At 37.2% G+C, this 19,023-nt stretch overlaps 1 protein-coding gene across 1 annotated transcript in view; it reads left to right on the top strand.

The window, feature by feature from the left end:
* The window catches only part of atg7 (ATG7 autophagy related 7 homolog), a 129,059-nt gene that overhangs the window by 15,031 nt on the left and 95,005 nt on the right, over nucleotides 1-19,023 (top strand). The window contains exons 5-9 of the mRNA XM_079844035.1: nucleotides 1,485-1,562; nucleotides 1,646-1,762; nucleotides 2,430-2,576; nucleotides 3,097-3,185; nucleotides 5,887-6,008. Of these exons, the coding sequence (XP_079700161.1) occupies nucleotides 1,485-1,562; nucleotides 1,646-1,762; nucleotides 2,430-2,576; nucleotides 3,097-3,185; nucleotides 5,887-6,008 (553 nt within the window). The remainder of the gene's footprint in view (nucleotides 1-1,484; nucleotides 1,563-1,645; nucleotides 1,763-2,429; nucleotides 2,577-3,096; nucleotides 3,186-5,886; nucleotides 6,009-19,023) is intronic.

The raw sequence follows: 19,023 nt of genomic DNA on the forward strand, positions 1-19,023 counted from the left end.
TATTTATAAAGGACAGATACGCTGTACCGATTCTTTCTAAAAACAGCCGAGCTCGTGGAGGCATGCAGTGGGCGGAGCTAAAGAGTCACGACCACACATACACATACACATACATACACATACACATAGCGCCGCCGCTCCCACCAGTGCAGCTCTACAAAGTCGTGAATGCCGCGATCGCAGGCACCATAAAGTCTGGTTCACTATCTTTGTGGGGATTTTCCATAGATGTAATGGTTTTTATACCGTACATACTGTACATTCTATCCCCCTACAGTGCCCCTGCCCCTAAACCTACCCATCACAGGAGACATTCAGTATTTTTACATTTTCAAAAAAACATCATTTAGTATGTTTATGAATCCATTTACATTGTGGGGACCGCTGGCTGGTCCCCAAAATGTAGGTGATCTCAGGTTTTACTATCCTTGTGGGGACGTTTGGTCCACAATGTAATATAAACAAACACACAGACAGACACATACATCAACCAGAGCAAGAGTGCGTCCATCAACGAGCTTTGTTCGGGTTAAGGGAGCCGTCGGTGGCGCTGGCATTGTGTTTTTAGACCACGAAATCAACAATGTCACTAAAGAAGTGTGTTTCTGGTGTGAGGGAAAGATCGCCTTGTTCAGCTTCCCAAAAAACCCAGCGTTGAGGGAACAGTGGATGCAGTTTTTGTTTCCGGAGTTCTGCAAGTGTGTTTTTTTGTTCCCGGTCATGAGTGGAAACCGCAGGCGCTGAGTGAAACTGCATCAAATGTGTGTGTTTTGTTGGCAATCGGTGTGTGAGTGCATATAATGTGAGTGACACCAACATATAGAGAATCAAGAGTTATCCAGGGATAATGCCATCATGATGTGTGAGTGTGTGTGTGTGTGTGTTCATCCGGGAGAAGAGCCCATATAAGGAGTTCCGCCCTTTATGACATCATACAGGGCCAAAGTCGAAAAAAACATTTTCCGAAACTTGTGAAGGAGTTTATTTGGCACAGAAATACTCTGTCATACGTCAAACTGTTTTTTTTTTTATTTTGTCCGTGTTTAGCATGACAATAAACTCTTTAACCGTGTAAATAAGTCAGAATGCATGAAATAGCATTAGATCCCCCTTTAATACTATACTATATTCTTTGCTCTTTGATAAGGGCACAAAGCCATATCACGATTTCGATTTTAGTTCATTTGACAGATACTTTGCTAAAGCAATGGTGTAAAACAATGTTACATTTGATGTTATTATGAGAAGTTTTAAAATTATTTTCAGTTCATTATGAAACTGTGGCGATAAAGATTAGAATATAACAATCTAGGTAGTTCATACATAACAATTTATAGCTGCATTTTTAATTTGAGGAACAGGCATGAGAGTGATCAAATATGGGGGTCTGATGCACCTACAAGATTGAGAACCCCTGGCATAAACTACATCAGAAATAATTTAATGAAATAGTTTAATTAATACTGGTAATGTTGTCTTCCCAGATTTGGAGCGCTATTCAGTCAGGCGCTGCGGTGGACGACTCCTCAATCCTCAACAAATTCGTCCTCCTGACATTTGCGGTTTGTATGCCCACAATGTCCCAATAAATTAATGTCCTTTCATTTTTCATTTTCATTTCTGACTGGTCTTTTTGTTGATCCAGGATCTGAAGAAATATCATTTCTATTATTGGTTCTGCTTTCCTGCCCTTTGCTTTCTGGAGGGGGTCCAGCTGGTGCAGGAGCCGCTGTCATTAGAGAAGAGTTTCTCTGACAAACAGGTGCGGATGATAACACGCGACTGACGAGGATGTTTTGTGTGAAGGATAAGCCATTAGTCAGTGCATTATGGAAACCATGTGCTGATTAGAATTTTTAATTCAATGTTTATTATTTGAATGCATAATGTAATGTGGCCTATTACAGCTAAGATGGCTGACTTATACAATGGCACCAAAGACAATTTAGAAATTTAAATATTATGCCCTTTTTCATTATTTCCCCATGTTCTCCATTGTTGCGGCCCCTCTCTTCCCAGTCTGTCAGTAATGCTTTGTTTAGTTCCTGTCTCTATGAAGCCCCTCCTTCTGAAAATCAAAATTTGCTCTGATTGGTTGGCTGGAGCAGTGTGTTGTGATTGGTGTTTGTGAAATGTCCCTCCCCTTACTATAACCGCCAGTCTCAACACACGACTAACTAACTCAACCAGGCCCCGCCCCTTTATCCTGCGTATTAATTATTATAAGGAGGAATATTGTGACATGTTGGTTCCCGGAAGATAATTCTACACCTTAGTGGATTTTCATGTTGTTTTGGAGCCACTGTACATTTGTGTGGAGCAGTTTTTTTTTGGTTCTTGACTAAATATTTTCCAACCAGGCTTTCATTTCATTGTGATTCATGAGTTGATGAAGTGGACTGACTGTTTTGGATTGATCTGTTTCACAGATATCGAGTTTGCAAGCGGCGTACGACAGTCTTTGCACCTCAAGTGGTACGACAGCAGTCCCACATTTTTTGCTTAAGTACACAGATGAAAGTGTTGAAGTCGCTCCTCTGAAAGACCTGAACTCCTTCTTCCCAGACCTAAAGAAGGTAATTTCCAGTGAAAAATAGAGCTGCACGATTTATTGTTAAAAGATTGCGATCTTGACTTAAACACCCACCTGATCTTATTCCTAAATGACAACGATTTGGCTCTATGTCTATTAAAGCTTTGACAAGTCTGATCACAGCGAACATTCAGATCTGTATATATATATATGTTTTCATTTTATTATATGTGAATAAATAATTTTAGTGCTTCAAATTAAGTTTTTCAACTATTTATTTTATTTTAGATTTTTAATTAACAGTTTGTTAGTTTTAGTTACCAATAACCCTGGTATGAAGTTTAATTATTATTATTGGAATATTCTTGGTTAACTTAACTTCTGTCAACAACATTTGTGGCGTCCTTTAGATTACCATATTTAATAATAATTGTGGAACTAGTCGAAACAGTGTTCTGTGTCACAGACAATAACCCAGAATATTCCTTACAATAATTAGAGTGGCATTTAATTCTTCGCAGTGTGTCCGTATGATATGGGACGTGTCCTGATCTGTTTTCCAGATTACTGTGGGTGTGTATGACCCATGCACACTGCCTCAACATCCGGGCTGGCCTCTCAGAAACCTCCTCATCCTCCTCGCAAATAAATGGTACGTCTGTAATAGTGAGCTTTTCCAGCACGCATCCCACTGGTGTTAAATTCTAGCCCTGTTTCCACAGCTCTGCTCGTTTCCTCCTGACGTTACTTTCAATCTCAAACATGTTTGTTCTGCAACTGAATAAATGTGAGAAAATATGATTTCCAACCATCTGCTAATGTCGTGGGTTTGTAAGAATGTATTGCACTGCCTGGTCCAATAACATTACTGTGAAATAATGTTAATATACCAAATTACTTAAATATTTTTTTAACCTTTATTATTTATTGACAGCCACCTTAAAAACACAGATGGTAAAAACAAATTTGCGATTAAGTTAATCACAAGCTGATATATGGAAGATGCTTACAGTGTCATACACACAAATACAAAATACCAGCATGATAACTTGCATTACACTAAAATAATGCAATAAACATTCATTTTTACAACATGCATAAAACTGAAAACTAAAAATAAACAGTTGTATCAATGAAAAACCATCAAAAGTGTCGCACAGGCAATTCTGGGAATGTCAATATTTTACTGTGAAATGTACAGTTTTTCACAGCATAGGATAAGGGAACTTACCTTTAACCAATCAGTTTTTACCGTAGCATTTTTACCTTTAAAATTACATAATTTATTTATTAGGATCTATTAACAGAAATGCAATATAATTTACATAACTATGTTTTCAATGGAGTATTAAGACTGTACGTACGTAATGAACCGTTATGTTTTTATTACCTTAGAATGAGCTAAGATAAGACGCCTCACTGTGAAGACGCCATTTTGCGCCGTCATGTTTCTACAGTAGCCCTAAACGGACAAAGTTCTCTACAGACCGCTAGTCACTCTCTGCTGTCTCAGACGATGACATTTTTGTCCTGTGTCGGCCACCGTAGCTTCTCTATATGCTTCGAAAGGAAGGGGTGAGCGGTGGGGGTGCAATTCACAACCTCACCACTAGATGCCGCTAAAATCTACACACTGCACCTTTAAAGGTACAATATGTACGATTTTGGGATTAAAATATAAATATCCAAAAACCAGTAATCTAATTATTGACCTTATTCTGAATAAGACAATATTCTGATTAAGGTGTTTACATGAGTTGCTTTTAGAATATTCTGTTCATGTTCCCGTTTTACATGTTACAGAACATAGCTCGATTAATGGTACGTCATTACGTCCCCATGCCACGTTTGCGCTGTCCGGCGTCCAATCATACCGCGACTTTCGTGGGTCTGTTAAAATCAATGGGTTCAGGCAACCCGCTTTAACTTTAGCTGCGGGTGTCGCTGTTGGACAGTGTTACTTTATAAAAACGAGTGATTTTTATACTTTTTAATGTCATATATATATATATATATATATATATTTACGTTATTTTATTTTTGAAATATTATATATTATGTCTTTTCAGGGTTTTTTTAAGAGACACTGCCCCTCTTGCCTCATTCTTGACTGCCTACATTTCGAATAATAGCTTTGATTAATGATGAAAATTAAGGTTTCAAAATCGTGATTGTTTGGATAATTTTTTTCTGCCGTTGAGCCACAGGCGTTTAATGAATGGCCTTATGGCTCGCGAGCCTAGAGGTTCCCGACCGCTGTTGTAAGCAGACAATTATGAGTCTGGGATTACAGATACAAACTTATTGTATTTCACTTTTACAACGAGCAGAATTATTACAACACAAAGAAAAAATATAGAGGAGGCAGTGTCAGAATGAGCAGTCAAGCAAGACACGGACCATAGCAACACGTCATGGCAACGACATTTATCAGATTGACAGATACGTAAAAGATAAACGGACATTTGAGCGCTTTGTTACTGTTTTGTACGCGCTGTTATATTAATTATAATTCAAATTCTGTTTTATTTGTCACAATATTATTGATGACTGTTGAGAGGGGCACTTTTGATACATTTTTAAAAAGGGCAGGGGCTCGAGCCCCCAAAAGCTTCCCCTCTGCACTTGCCTTTTTTTTTTTTTTTTTGGGAAAGAACTTATAAATGAATACATGTATTCAGTGACTGTAAAGACATTTATAATGTTACAAAAGATTATATTTCAAATAAATGCTGTTCTTATGAACTTTCTATTCATCAAAGAATCCTGAATAAAATGTTTTCCAACACTGATAATAATCATAAATGTTTGTTGAGCATCAAATCATCATATTAGAATGATTTCTGAAGGAGCATGTGACACTGGAGACTGGAGTAATGATGCTGAAAATGTAAAAACTTTACTATAATTTCACATAGAAAACAGCTGTTTTACATTTTAATAATATTTCACAATATTACTGTCTTTTTGTATTTTTAATAACATTAATGCTGCCTTGGTGAGCTTAAGAGTCTAAAAACATTACAAATCTTACAGATCAAAAACCTTTGAACGGTAGTGTATATCTGCACAAAATCCTGAGAATATAGAACTCCTCCATTGTAATGGGGATACCTGGGTGTTGTGACAGCATGAACGATTTCAGATGCATCTGCACCAGTAAGATGTACGATTTTATGAAGTGTAGAGCAGGCGGAAGATTTGGAAATATGGCTGCATTTTGCAGCTTTCCAGTGTTGAAATGCCATCTGTGGTGACTCTTCCAGCCGTCGTCTCTTTGTAATGGTAAGTTTAAGGTCACTCAAAGACCGTGTTTGCTCATAGTGCTGTGTGTTTGTCCATGTGAATGCCAGGGGTCCGCAGCTGGATGTTCTGGAGGTTTTGTGCTTCAGAGACAGAACTCTACAAGGCACCCGCTCTATTCGGCACAGCATCATCTTTCGGGTCAAGCTCCCAGACCTTTCGGCTTCTGCAGGTAATTTATCATCTCCTGTCAAGTGCGTCAGCAGCACAAAGGCTGGGCTTTTATCAGTCTTCAGTCTGTCTGCCATAGGTTAAAACATTTTGAAGGCGGTTTTTGGGTGATATGAAGTGTAAGTGCTTTTTCTCTTCCTGCCTGCTTTAGGAAAATGCTAATTATCTGGAAGTAGATTTTTTTTCACAGAATCTGTGAAAATGTGAATCATTTTAACTAAATAAGAGAGCTCATACACAATGCATGTTATTTTTTATTTAGTACTGTCCTGAATAAGATATTTTACATAATTTTTTTTACCTATAGTCCACAAGACAAAAAAACAGCTGAATTTATTAACTCCCTCGAGTCAGCGGTTATGCCGGCGCGATCGGCTCTCTTTTTTTCTTATCAGTGCCAAAGAAATAACTCTGTCGTTTTCTATCATTCAGGCAAGAGTTATACATCATTATAATCTGTTAAGTTTCTATTTTTTTTTTGTACAGTCACAATAAAAACAAAATGTTTTGCTTTTTGAAAATAAAGAAAACAAATATGATGCACGATCTACAGCCTCTCAGTCAAAGACGTTCATTCAGATATTCTTCAGAAAAGGAACTCTAGCTTAATGAATACTTGTCTCACAAACGTGAGACATATGTCTAAAGAAACATTGAAATGTCAGGTTTTAAACAATGTAAACCAAATCGAAAACAAATATGCTGTGTTTATGTAATCTGGTTGAAAAGTGATAGATGTCAGTCTTTCGCGAGCCACTTCATTATCCGCTAATGCGACCACGCCCACGGAGCACTTGCTCTTTCAGATTCAAATACTGACGATCCCCGCATCAACGCTCACACATCAACTCATACAAACACATCTAGTGAAGCGTTGTAACGTTACTTCCGCTACAAATCGTTTTGAGACGCGTTGAGCAGTATTCCTGGATTTATTCTCCTCATGAAAAGCTGTTCATTTCTGAAAGCAACGGTTTCAGGGCTGATTGTAAGGTAGGCTTTATTCTGTTAAGTTTATTCTGTTAGCATCTGTGAATGTTAAACGCACAAAGACCATTTAAATATGAATCCTGCTGCAACCTAAGATGTCATACTCGCAAGACAGTTTAGACAAGATTTATTTGGCCTGTTTTGGACAGATTATAACATGTTTATTGTAAGAGCCTAGTGTCACATCAATAAAGCTTTTATTCGCAAATGTCTGCTCAGATGCTATAAATATAGTACCAGTCAAACGTATTTTTCTTCATATTGATGTTTAAAATATTATAGCTGTAATGAATCCACAGAGTCATAGAGATCCATTTGCAGCTTTAATTAGTGACAAAGTCAGACAGACAGGGTATTGATAGGTAGACAGGAATGGTATGGGCAAGGCAAAGAATACTCAAGTAAGCTAGTGCTGATGATCGGGGCAGGCAGCGAGGTTTCAAACACGGGTAACAGTGCAGGGTCGTGGGAGCCAGAGTAAGTTCAGTTAGCCAGGAAACAGTCCAAGGTCGAGGTAGCCAGAGAGTGGTCAAAGAGTTCCAAAAACAGTCCAAGATCTAAACCAGAATAAACAGAATGAGTAGACAATCGCTCAGTATGTATGCCAGGGCAAGACAAGACTTCGCACTGAATGGGTGTGAGAGAGGGATTCTTATACATGTGGAAATGAAGTGCAGGTGTGAGTGTAATCAATGAAGAGCAGGTGTGTGATCAGTCCAGGAGAGCAGCATTATGGGAAATGTAGTTTGCATGGCCATAGTCAATACTTTGGAGATGGATCCCTCTGTGAATGCGGAGGTGACACAGGAAACTCCTGCGTAACAATAGCCTAATGTTATTTTTTTAATTTAATATCAAAGTTTGTTTTATCGTGTTAATATTGAATTGTTTTGTAGAAAGTGAATTGCTTTCTTTAAAGTGAATTTTGTTTTGTATAAATTGTATCTTAATTTTAATTATTTATTATTAAATTTTTTAGCATGAGACTACTTTCAAAACATAAAATTTTTTACAAAAAATGTATAAAAAATGCTCTTAGTCATTTTTGTCTTGTTTCTAGTCTAAATATTTAAACATTCTTAAATCAAGATGAATTTACTTGATAAGTACAATTTTCAGCTAAATAAGAAGAGCATTTTTTCAGTGTAGTCAAATCTTTTGATAATTAAAAATATAATAGGCCTTTGTTGACTACATTCTAAATAAATGGTTCTGGACTTTCGTTTTGTAGAAAGTGAAAAAAAAATGTTTTGTAGAAAGTGAATTGCTTTCTTTAAAGTGAATTTCGTTTTGTATAAACTGTATCTTACTTTTAATTATTTATTATTAAATATTTTAGCATGAGACTACTTTCAAAAACAAAAAAATTGTAAAAATTTTTTTAGCAAAAATTATCTTAGTAATTTTTGCCTTATTTCTAGCCTAAATATTTAAACATTCTTAAATCAAGATGCATTTACTAGATAAGTACAATATATAAGATATGTCCTGTTGCTCTCAGTCACACACCTGAATTAAGCTCATTCATTATGCAGCTCATTTTTCATTCACTGTCTTACAAGTTTTAAATCAGTGTATTGTTTTGTGTGAATAAGTAGGCTCAATGACTCTCACATCAGTTTAAAGCAAAAACTCTAGGCAAATACACCCATGAGTCAAAAGTCTTGTGGACACATCTATATTGTGTGTTTTGAGGCCTTAATTTAAATTTTTTTTTTGTTGTTTTCTCAAAAACCATGCATAAACATTTTTCTCTCAAAAATACAAGCACGTATACATGTTGCTCTCATATTATGGTAGCCCAGTTTGTGCTGAATACAGTGTAATTACACTTTTGCCATTAATGTGTTTATAAGCAACTGAAAAAAAATACAAATGTCAGAGCATGTCAACTTCTAAAGGGCCCCAAAACAGCTCGGACTCCTCTAAAATGACCCCGTTCAAAAGTTTATGAACCATTGATTCTTAAAGGGTTAGTTCACCCAATAATGAAAATTCTGTCATTAATTACTTACCCTCATGTCGTTCGACACCCGTAAGACCTCCGTTCATCTTCGGAACAGAAATGAAGATATTTTAGTTGAAATCTGATGGCTCTGAAAGGCCTCCATTGGCACAATGGCACTTTACACTCTCAAGACCCTTAAAAGGTACTAAAGACGTCGTTACAAAGTCCATCTCACTTCAGTGGTTCTAAAATAACTTTATGAATCGGCGAGAATAGTTTTTGTGCGCAAAAAAACCCTAAATAACGACTTACATAGTGATGACTATTTCAAAACAAGGCATCATGAAGCTTTGAAGCGTTATGAATCAGCGAGTCGAATCAGCGGTTTGAATCGCCAAATTTCAGCAGTTTGGCGGTTTGACACGCGATCCGAATCATGATTCGGCTCACTGATTCATAACGCTTCGAAGCTTCATGATGCCTTGTTTTGAAATCGTCATCACTATGTAAGTCGTTATTCCGTTTTTTTTTGTGCAAATTCTTCAGTTTTCCAGCATCTTTTGCATATTTTAACCCTCTTAGCAGTGACTGTATGATTTTGAGATCCATCTTTTCACATTTTCACATTGAGGAAAATTGAGGAAAATTGAGGTACTCAAATACAACTATTTTACAACTCCAGACTGGATTACTGTAACGCACTTCTCATCGGGATCCCTAACAAAAGCTTGCAGAGACTGCAGTATGTTCAGAATAGTGCTGCTAGGATCCTGATGAGAGTTCGAAAATACGAACACATCACACCCATTCTCCATTCACTTCACTGGCTTCCTGTTACCGCCAGGATTGAATATAAGGTCTCCCTTCTAGCCCACCAGTGCATCTATGGAAATGCCCCCCCCCCCCCCCCCCCATCTGAAAGAACTACTCACACCTTCAACTACAACTTGATCACTCCGTTCAACAAACTCAAACCGCCTCCTTCTCCCCAAGACAAAGCTCAGCACTATGAGTGATCGGGCTTTCTGTTCTGCCGCTCCTCGGATTTGGAATGCCCTCCCCGACCATCTGAGGGCACCTCAAACTACTGAGACTTTTAAAAAAGGACTAAAAACATTTCTTTTTAGGAGAACTTATGACTTTTAACTATTCAATCTATTAGTATTTTATCCTTCTTAAATTATCTGAACTGTAGCACTTTGAGATTTGTTCCAAATGTAAAGTGCAGTAAAAATAAAATGTATTATTATTATTATTATTAAAAAAGGTTGAAACATTCATTGATGCTACAGAAGGAAACTCGATGCATTAAGAGCTGGGGGTGGAAAAAAAGCACTGTAGCACAAAAATAAAAAAAACACTGTTTTCAAAGTTACATGGATCAAAAACAATGCACACAATAACCTTTTGTGCATTTTGACAGGGCAAGTAAAAATCTGAACCGGTCTGACTGAGCCAATCGAAAATATTGAGCCCTGATATATTGAAGGGCAGGGAAATGTGACATTTATTATAATGAGTTTATAAGGATTATTTTAAGTTCACCTTTAAAGCCTAATACATATTAACATTGATAGCTTTCAGTTATAAAGTAATGCTGAATGCCTATAATTAATGGCTAAAATTCAGATATATATTATATTATATTTAAAATATAGGCTTCTGTTGTTATGTTGTTTCTGTCTTTTATGTTGTTAATTTGGAGATTTAAATGTGAAATGTTTACAATATAAAAATATACTTTAATATTAGGTGCGATTAATTACAGAAATATTTAATCGATTGACAGCACTAGTATAAATGTATTTTAAGGGGATAATTCACCCATAAATGGAATTCTGTCATCATTTACATTCCACTTTCTTTCTTTGAACGACACAACAGAACTAGTAACTAAGCAACCACTAAAATGTCATGTTGCTTTACACAGTCATGGCTGGCTAATTAAGTCTCCAATTTACATGGAAGAAAGGTGTTTATTTGGTTTCTGGTTGGGTGTAAGAGTCAAAAAGGGAGTGGAATATGGTCATGAAAAACAAAATTAGGGTTGAATTCACTAAATTCACTTTCATATTATTAGGGCCTGAGCACCGATGGTGTGAGGATTGGAATTGCTCAGCCTATTATTATTCTTCTCCCAAATGAATCGCATTTTTGACGGCCTAAACATGCTCGAAAACTCATGAAACTGCACACGCATCAGAAGTAGTGAAAATTTACATCTGATATGGGTTTCAGAATTAGGTGTGGCAAAATGGCTTGATAGCACCACCTACAAAATTTAAATTAAGTGCCTTTCGTGCTACGTTTCACTTACAAGTATGAAATTCGGTAGACACATGTAACAGCCCAATACCTACAAAAAAGACCCTGGGTGCAAAATCTGAAAACCAACAGGAAGTGAGATGTTTTGAATTTTCTCTGCAAAATTTTTTAAGTTTTTGCCATTTCCAGGCGTTGTACTTTAACAAACTCCTCCTAGAGATTTTGAGTTTTCACTGAAGGGCGTGTCCGTGGCAGCCTCACAAAGTTCGATGTTTCGCCATAAAAGAGGAAGTTATTGTAACTCGGACATACAATGTCCGATACACCCCAAATTTCACATGTTTGATAAGAGTCCTGGTCTGAAGACATCTACATGCCAATATTCAGTTACAGTCATAGAGCCACCTGCGGGCAACAGGAACAGGTGTTTATCAAAGTGCTGTACACGCATAGACTAAAATATCAATAATACAAACAATCACTAACATAGGGAAAGAAACAAAAATAAAACACACTTAAACAATAAGAAAGCAACTCTCAGATAGTGTCAAATGCCAGACTATAAAAATATGTTTTTAGGCTGGATTTAAAAACAGCAAGAGTTTGAGCCTTACTAATATAAAGGGACAAACTATTCCAGAGCTTCAGTGCCACCTTAGCAAATGCTTTGTCATCCCTGCTCTTCTACTTTGCCCGTGGAACAACTAAGAGCAAATGGTCAGCGGACCTTAGAGCCCTTAGCGGAGCATAAAGCTTAATCAGGTCTGAAAGATATTTTGGTGCTAAACCATTAAGAGATTTAAAAACAAACACCAAAATCTTAAAATGAATCCTGAACTGGACAGGTAACCAGTCAACAGAGGCGAGAATGGGGGTAATATGTTTGCGCTTTCGTGTACCCGTCAACAAGCGAGCTGCCACGTTCTGGACCATCTGCAGTCTGGAGAGAGAGGCCTGACTAATGCCAATATAAATGTTGAAATAAAAATATGCACAAGTATTTGAAAGTCTTTAAAAGACAGAAAAGATTTCACCTTGGTAAGTTGTCTCATTTGAAAAAAAAAAAAAACTAGATTTAACTACCAAATTAATCTGTTTGTCCAGTTTAAAATCACTGTCCATAATAACACCTACATTTTTTACATAGGGCTTAGCAAGTGGACTCAGTTCACCAAGGTCCAAATCTAAAGACTCATATGTAACTCCTGATGTAAACAGCGTAACTTCTGTTTTTTGTTCATTAAAGCTAAGGAAATTTAGTGCCATCCAGGCCCTAATTTCCTCCAGACATTGCAATAGGGGGGTTAACCTGTTAAACTGCAACCCCACTTTGGGGCTCACAGCTGAAAACGACCTACCTGAATTAAAACAATTATAGCTCCTGAGAACAGTGTGCTACAGGCACAATTAAGGTATCTTTGGAAAGAAGACACTTGGGACTCTACTAAAAAGCAATCAGAGTTGATAATTCTCAAACAGATAAAAAATTATAATAGTTGAAATGCCTCAAAAATTATTTGCACTACACAGAATGTTGTATTATTTCATGTAAAAATATATGAAAATAGACCTGGAGGAATCCAGTTCAGTTATGGATTGAAAGCCACACGACTTATCAGTTTATATTTCAAGTTTGAGGAAGATATAATGAAAAATGTGGTTCCTGCAAGCTTTTTTCCAAGACTATGTCTGTTCCATTTCTCCCTCCGCCTGCTTGAGGCACATCCCCAGAAATGACATCTCCCAACTAAAACAATTGCAGTTGCTGAACAATTTGCACTACATGCACAATTTAGACATCTTTAAAAAGAAGACACTTTAGAGTTTATTACCCAAACATTAAAGTAGAAAAAAACTTAGAAAGACAAACAGTTATAGAAGTTGAAGTGTCTTGAAGATGATTTGTGCTACAATGAACACTTTATTATTTGATGTAAAAATATATGAAAATAAGCCTGGAGGAATCCAGTTAGTTAATGAATTGAAAGGCAAAAGTCTCATCAGTTTATATTTAAAATTTGACGAAGATATCATGAAAAATGGGGTTCCTGCATGCTTTTTTCTAAGAATATGTCCAGGTGCCAAGAAACCTACAGGAGACTTGATAACCTAATGTTATGAAGTGTACTGCAAGCTGTTTTAGCCATCATATATGATGCTTGAATGCTTTTTCAACTATAAAATAATAGGCAGAACCATAAGACTTTGTATTAGTGATTTATTTGTACAACAGAACTTATAAAAATATAATAAAAATGAAATATTAATAAAAAAGAGCTAAACTTCTTTGCAACTGAAAATACAACAAGTAATATAAGTATAATAACTATAAATATAACTAGTAATATAAATAACAATATAATATAAATATATAGCTATAAAAACACACACAATTTGCAAATGTAAAAAAAAAAACATTTACTGGCCTTTTACTGGCCGATTCAGGTCTACAACAGCAAGTGCAGATCTTGAAGAATCTGAAAGCTTTCTTCTCTTTTCTGCTGGTTGGCTGGTGCTTGGATGCCATAGCTCATCTGAAGACTCAACCTGATGCCTGTAGAATGGCAAGGAAAGGAAAGAGAATTAGCACTGCATGTCCTATTTCTGTATAGTTTGCCCATTCAATCAACAATCACACTGTCATCATTCACTCTAATTACAGGCCATCCCATGAACAATGAAACTGATGGGCAGTCGGTTAGACAGCATTCATATTGACGGCGGCCCATACATTCTCACACAGCCCAAGCATCAATCTAACGACCGGCTATACAGTGAGCATTCATATTGATGGACACCTAAACATTCTCACACAGCCCAAGCATCAATCTAACGGCCAGCTATACAGTGAGCATTCATATTGACGGCGGCCCATACATTCTCACACAGTCCTACAATCAATCTAATGGCCGGTGATACAGTGAGCATTCAACAATCACACAGATGGTCGGCCGTCCAGAACTTTTCTTTTTTCGTCAATTTGTTTTTTGTAGCATAGGGGAAAAAATGCATTTTATATATTATATATATATATATATTTTTTTTTTCTGTGTGTGCTAGAAAAAATGCTAAATATCAGTATATATATAATCTATACTGGTATATTGTAATTTTTCTAGCACACAGGAAAAACATAAAATAAATACAGTCTCAATATATATATATATATATATATATATATATATATATATATATATATATATATATATATAAACAATTACATGTGTTATATATATATATATGTTTTATTTACACACACATGGGGAAAAATTATTTATACTTTTTCCCCATGTGTGCTAGGAAAAATGCAAAATATCAGCATATGTATAATGCATACTGGTATATTGCATTTTTTCTAGCACACAGAAACAATAAAATAAATACATTCTCACACACATTCTCAATATACATAAACAACTACACATAGCAACTCACCGGTATGTTATTGGATCAAGTTCTCTGTCAACAAGCACCGTCATCGCTGTCTTGACTCTCCTCAATGGTTTTCCACATCGCTGCTTCGAGTGAGCTCAAATAAAGCATCTTCAGCACAATAAAAACTTCTTTTGACGATCCATTGGATAATAAATTCCGTCCAGTTAGTAAGATTAGCAAACAGTTACTACAAAGAGACCTCAGTTTGTTTACTAGCCCGTTAGCTTTTAGCTGTCAAATGGGGGGGTGTCAGAATCGGAGCATCTCGTGGGAGATAGCGCCACATTGGCACATTCAAATGAATAAATATTCACGCCCATGTGACAAATACACACATGAGAGGTCTCGTTGGAATCGTGTGCTCATTGGCTACATTTTCTGTCAGTCATGACGATTCAATGCTTTTATTGGCTCCAGATAAACAGACAATATCATTGGATGAGCACATCATGACATCAGCCAAAACGAGTACAATGGTTGGATATTTTTGACTATATCGCGGCTATCTTTGCATGTTTTTGAGTGGGGTTAGTTGTAGAATGTTCGTAACATTCTAAGCTTTAAACCCATGCCACTTTATGCTACCGGGAGACTGTTTTTGGTGCATTATTTTATTGCATAACAGTCTAGTATGATACTCCGCTCCGCAGAAATGCGATGTAAACAAAGGATTAACCATCAATATTACACCATTATCGTTTCGTTGGATTAAAAATGCTCTATGGGATGTTATTCAGTGGACCCTCACCTTTCCATTCATTCTGGAATTGTTTGCAGTGGATGCGTGTGTGGCTCGTAATTAGGACACAAAAGGTATGTGCTCTGTTTTTATTTATAAAATCGTTGATGTGTATTGCTTACATTGATGCAAAAATACAGCCGTTATAAGCTTTTCACTGAAAAACAGTGGTCTGTCCTCAATGCTTGAGGGTTAGACCTTTAGAATGATATATAGTTTGTCAAGATTAATGATGTTTTTTTACGTTAAATCTATTAACAAACATTACACTCGTGCTAAAAATAGCGCCTCAACCCGTGCACGCGCTCATGAACTTTAAGGAGTTAAAGAGCAAGTATCTTGGCGTTTCAATGGCAGATAAATTTGCGTATCGTCTGCATAACAATGAAAGGAGGTACCATATTTCCTCAGAATGAGCCCCAAGGGCAGCATATACAGGTAGAACAAAATAGGCCCCAAAATAGAGCCCTGGGGGACCCTACACAAGAAAGAAGCTGTTGCGGAGACAAATTCTCCGGACTGAAAAAGTTATTTCAGACAGGTAGGATATAAAGCATCCCAATGCAGTAGCAAGTAAAAAGTCATTAAAAACTCATATGAGTGGCTTCATCCGTCGTTTGTGAACTGATGGTGGAGAATCCCTGACATTCAGCCTCATTAGACTTGTGAATTCCTGTGGGATTCTCTGCGCTGATGGTGAGAATTAGGGGGAAACTGCCAGCTATGAAAGGACAGCATAGTAGTGACCTAATAAGGGTATTGAAATAATTTACATTTACATTTCCTCTTCGAATACTCCGATCTAATAAATGCCTCATCAACACGACAACCTCAATAAACCAGTCTCCGGTGTGATGACTCCGATCCTTTGAATATTCTGATCTAATATGACTTCTGACCTGTAATGTTGCCAGTATCATAATCATACACTGTTTGTTCGTTGGCCAGAGGAGAACTAGCACCCCGACTGAGCCTTGTTTCTTCCAAGGTTTCTTTCTCCATTATGTCACCTGATGGAGTTTTGGTTCCTTGCCACCGTTGCCTCTGTCGCCTTTGGCTTTGATTTGCTCAGTTGGGGACACTAAATATTCAACTATATTATGGATCAGCTCATTTCAATTATCATAAAGTCATAATTAAGAGATAAAAAGTCAAAAACATGATTTTATATGTAGCGACTATGAGTCAGATAAAATAATAACTCAACAGGGAATTTGAATTAAAATGAAAGAGACTCGAATGACACTAATTCAGAATTAATGTTTACACCTTAACTTATTCGTCCACCGATATGTAAGAACTTAGAGGGAACTATGTTAAAGGGAAACAGGTCTATTTAGCTCAAATGATTGAATTAAGGAATTCATAGGGAATTTTGAGAGTCTATTTTACAGCCGACCAAATGACTCTTCCAGCGTTCATTTGAACGGGCCGTAAATATCAACTCTGCAGCGGATATTAATATCTGAACAATAGTGAAACACTATTTAACAGCCAGGTAACATTAAATTCATAAGCACATAACACAAGAACAGTTCTGTCAGGTCCATTAAGTCAAGAACACACATGACAAAAAAAATGATTTAGACATTTTTATTGAATTGCAATCAGTTGATGAATTCTGAATTAAATTTGTTTTTGGCGGTATGGCTCTGTTTAGGGAGTCCTCTGACCTTTCATGAGCACCATGAAATAGCAGAGAGTCAGAGGACAGCAGCAGCATTAGGGAACGCTCACACAGTTTAGGACTGGGAGAGCTTAACTATTCCCTCTATGAACAGAGCAGCAACGATGACATAAACAAATGCCACGTTACACACTACAGGAGGAGGTGGGGAGGTGTAGTAGTAAGTAGTACAAGTAGTAAGAGCGAACTGGATCTGCTTTAAATAGGCGCCCTGCTTTTAGCGTAGCCATTAGCAGCGAGGGGAGTAGAAACAGCTGATGAGACAAGTGTTGTTACCAATAGCGTTAGCAGCGTCTTGACTACTTGGCCTGCCAGAACTGACGCTGACGCTCAATTTATCTTTGAATACAAACTGAACTTTATTGATTACTCTAACACATCAAACTAATATCTAACATAAACACACACACTCGCACATTCACACACGTTGCAGAAAGGAAGAAGGTGAGGCAAAGAATACGTTTTAAGAGAGAGAAAATATGAAATCCCAAGCAATATATGCATTTATGACACATGACCTGAAGAAACCATTGATCAGTAATTTAACCTCCTATCGTTTCTTAGGGAGGGTTATTCCATTTGATCTAATGCACCAGTTCAGCTCGGAATCTAGAGGTATTACTTGCGTTTGTGTGTCGTCTCAGACAGGGGATTCTCTTGCCCCGCTGGAGAGAGGTTTTCCCGGGTCTTTGATTCGCTGAAGGTCTGGTCGTGTCTTTGATCGACGTCTTGGGAAGCCAATCACGTGGCGTGTTGGCGGCTGGATGGAAGTCTTGTGGGCGTTGTTTGAAGTTGAAGCACGCTGTTGGAGACTCGTTGGGTAACTTTGCAGCAAAACCTAACAGAACCCGAGACTTAACGGAAAGAAAATAAACTTTAAGTAAAAGAAAGGAAAGTGAGAGAAGAGCAGATGGCCTGAATTAAATCGTTGTTTAACCCATTTTCTCTGATCTTGGTCTGCCACGATCGTCAGATCGTCTCCTGGGAGCTCTCAGTTCAGAACTCAACTCTGGTCAAACTGCTAGGACTGCTAGGACTCATCTCTGAACTGCGAACAGGCCTTGAACCGGCTCGAACTGCTGGCTCTGAACAGCTGGCTTTGAACTAGCTGTGAACAGACTTGAACAGCCTTCTTCGTTCGTGTTCTGAGGTTAAAACTCAAATATTCGCCCATCCCCTGGATGGGTTCTGGCCAATTAGGGTTCAGGGGTTCCTGAAAATCCCCCTCCCATAAAATTGGGTTATCTATAGTAATTTAGTTTCCTGCTCTTAAGCAGAGAGTAAATTTAGACCTAATTTCTTACTATAAGGACATGATCAATTCTATAAAGATTTGATTCAGCTCATCTGTTGGATTATACCCATACGAACTAAAGAATATCAAACACGGTGCCTTTTCGTCCACTCATTCAAGTTACATAATTGCATGAATTGGGAGTGATATACATGCATAATAGTCACGTGTATCAGTTGTAAACACACTAACAAGCTATGTCGAAGGCTATTTGAATGAAAGTCCAATAATCAGTGATTTGATGCACTCCATATGTACCAGTTTCTGTGAGTTTGCTTGGAGTTTTAGCTGTGTCACGTGGAGTTCATTTACCGGCCATTGAAAAGACAGAGATCTGGTTTGTTTCTTTGTCTTGTGATCACAACGAGTCCTTTGTCCTCTTTGTCTAAGTTTTGGTCAAAAGTCCATAGGAAATCGAGTAATTATTATCTAAAACTAGTAGCTCCAAGCAGAATGGAGCCTCCGTGATAGATGGTCGATTTCCTGGGGTCTGGAGCTGAATTTGGGCTTTGTAAAAGGGATGTTCATTTGATCGAATCATTTGGAATATTCATTCATCTATATGTCTGCGCCCACAATCACTACATAAAAGTCATAGTGAGATACTTAGCATGTCGAAAATACGACATGCTAAGTCATAATTATAAGATAAAATGTT

Source organism: Gobio gobio (assembly GCF_949357685.1).
Source record: "Gobio gobio genome assembly, chromosome: 19".
NCBI classification, from domain to species: domain Eukaryota; kingdom Metazoa; phylum Chordata; class Actinopteri; order Cypriniformes; family Gobionidae; genus Gobio; species Gobio gobio.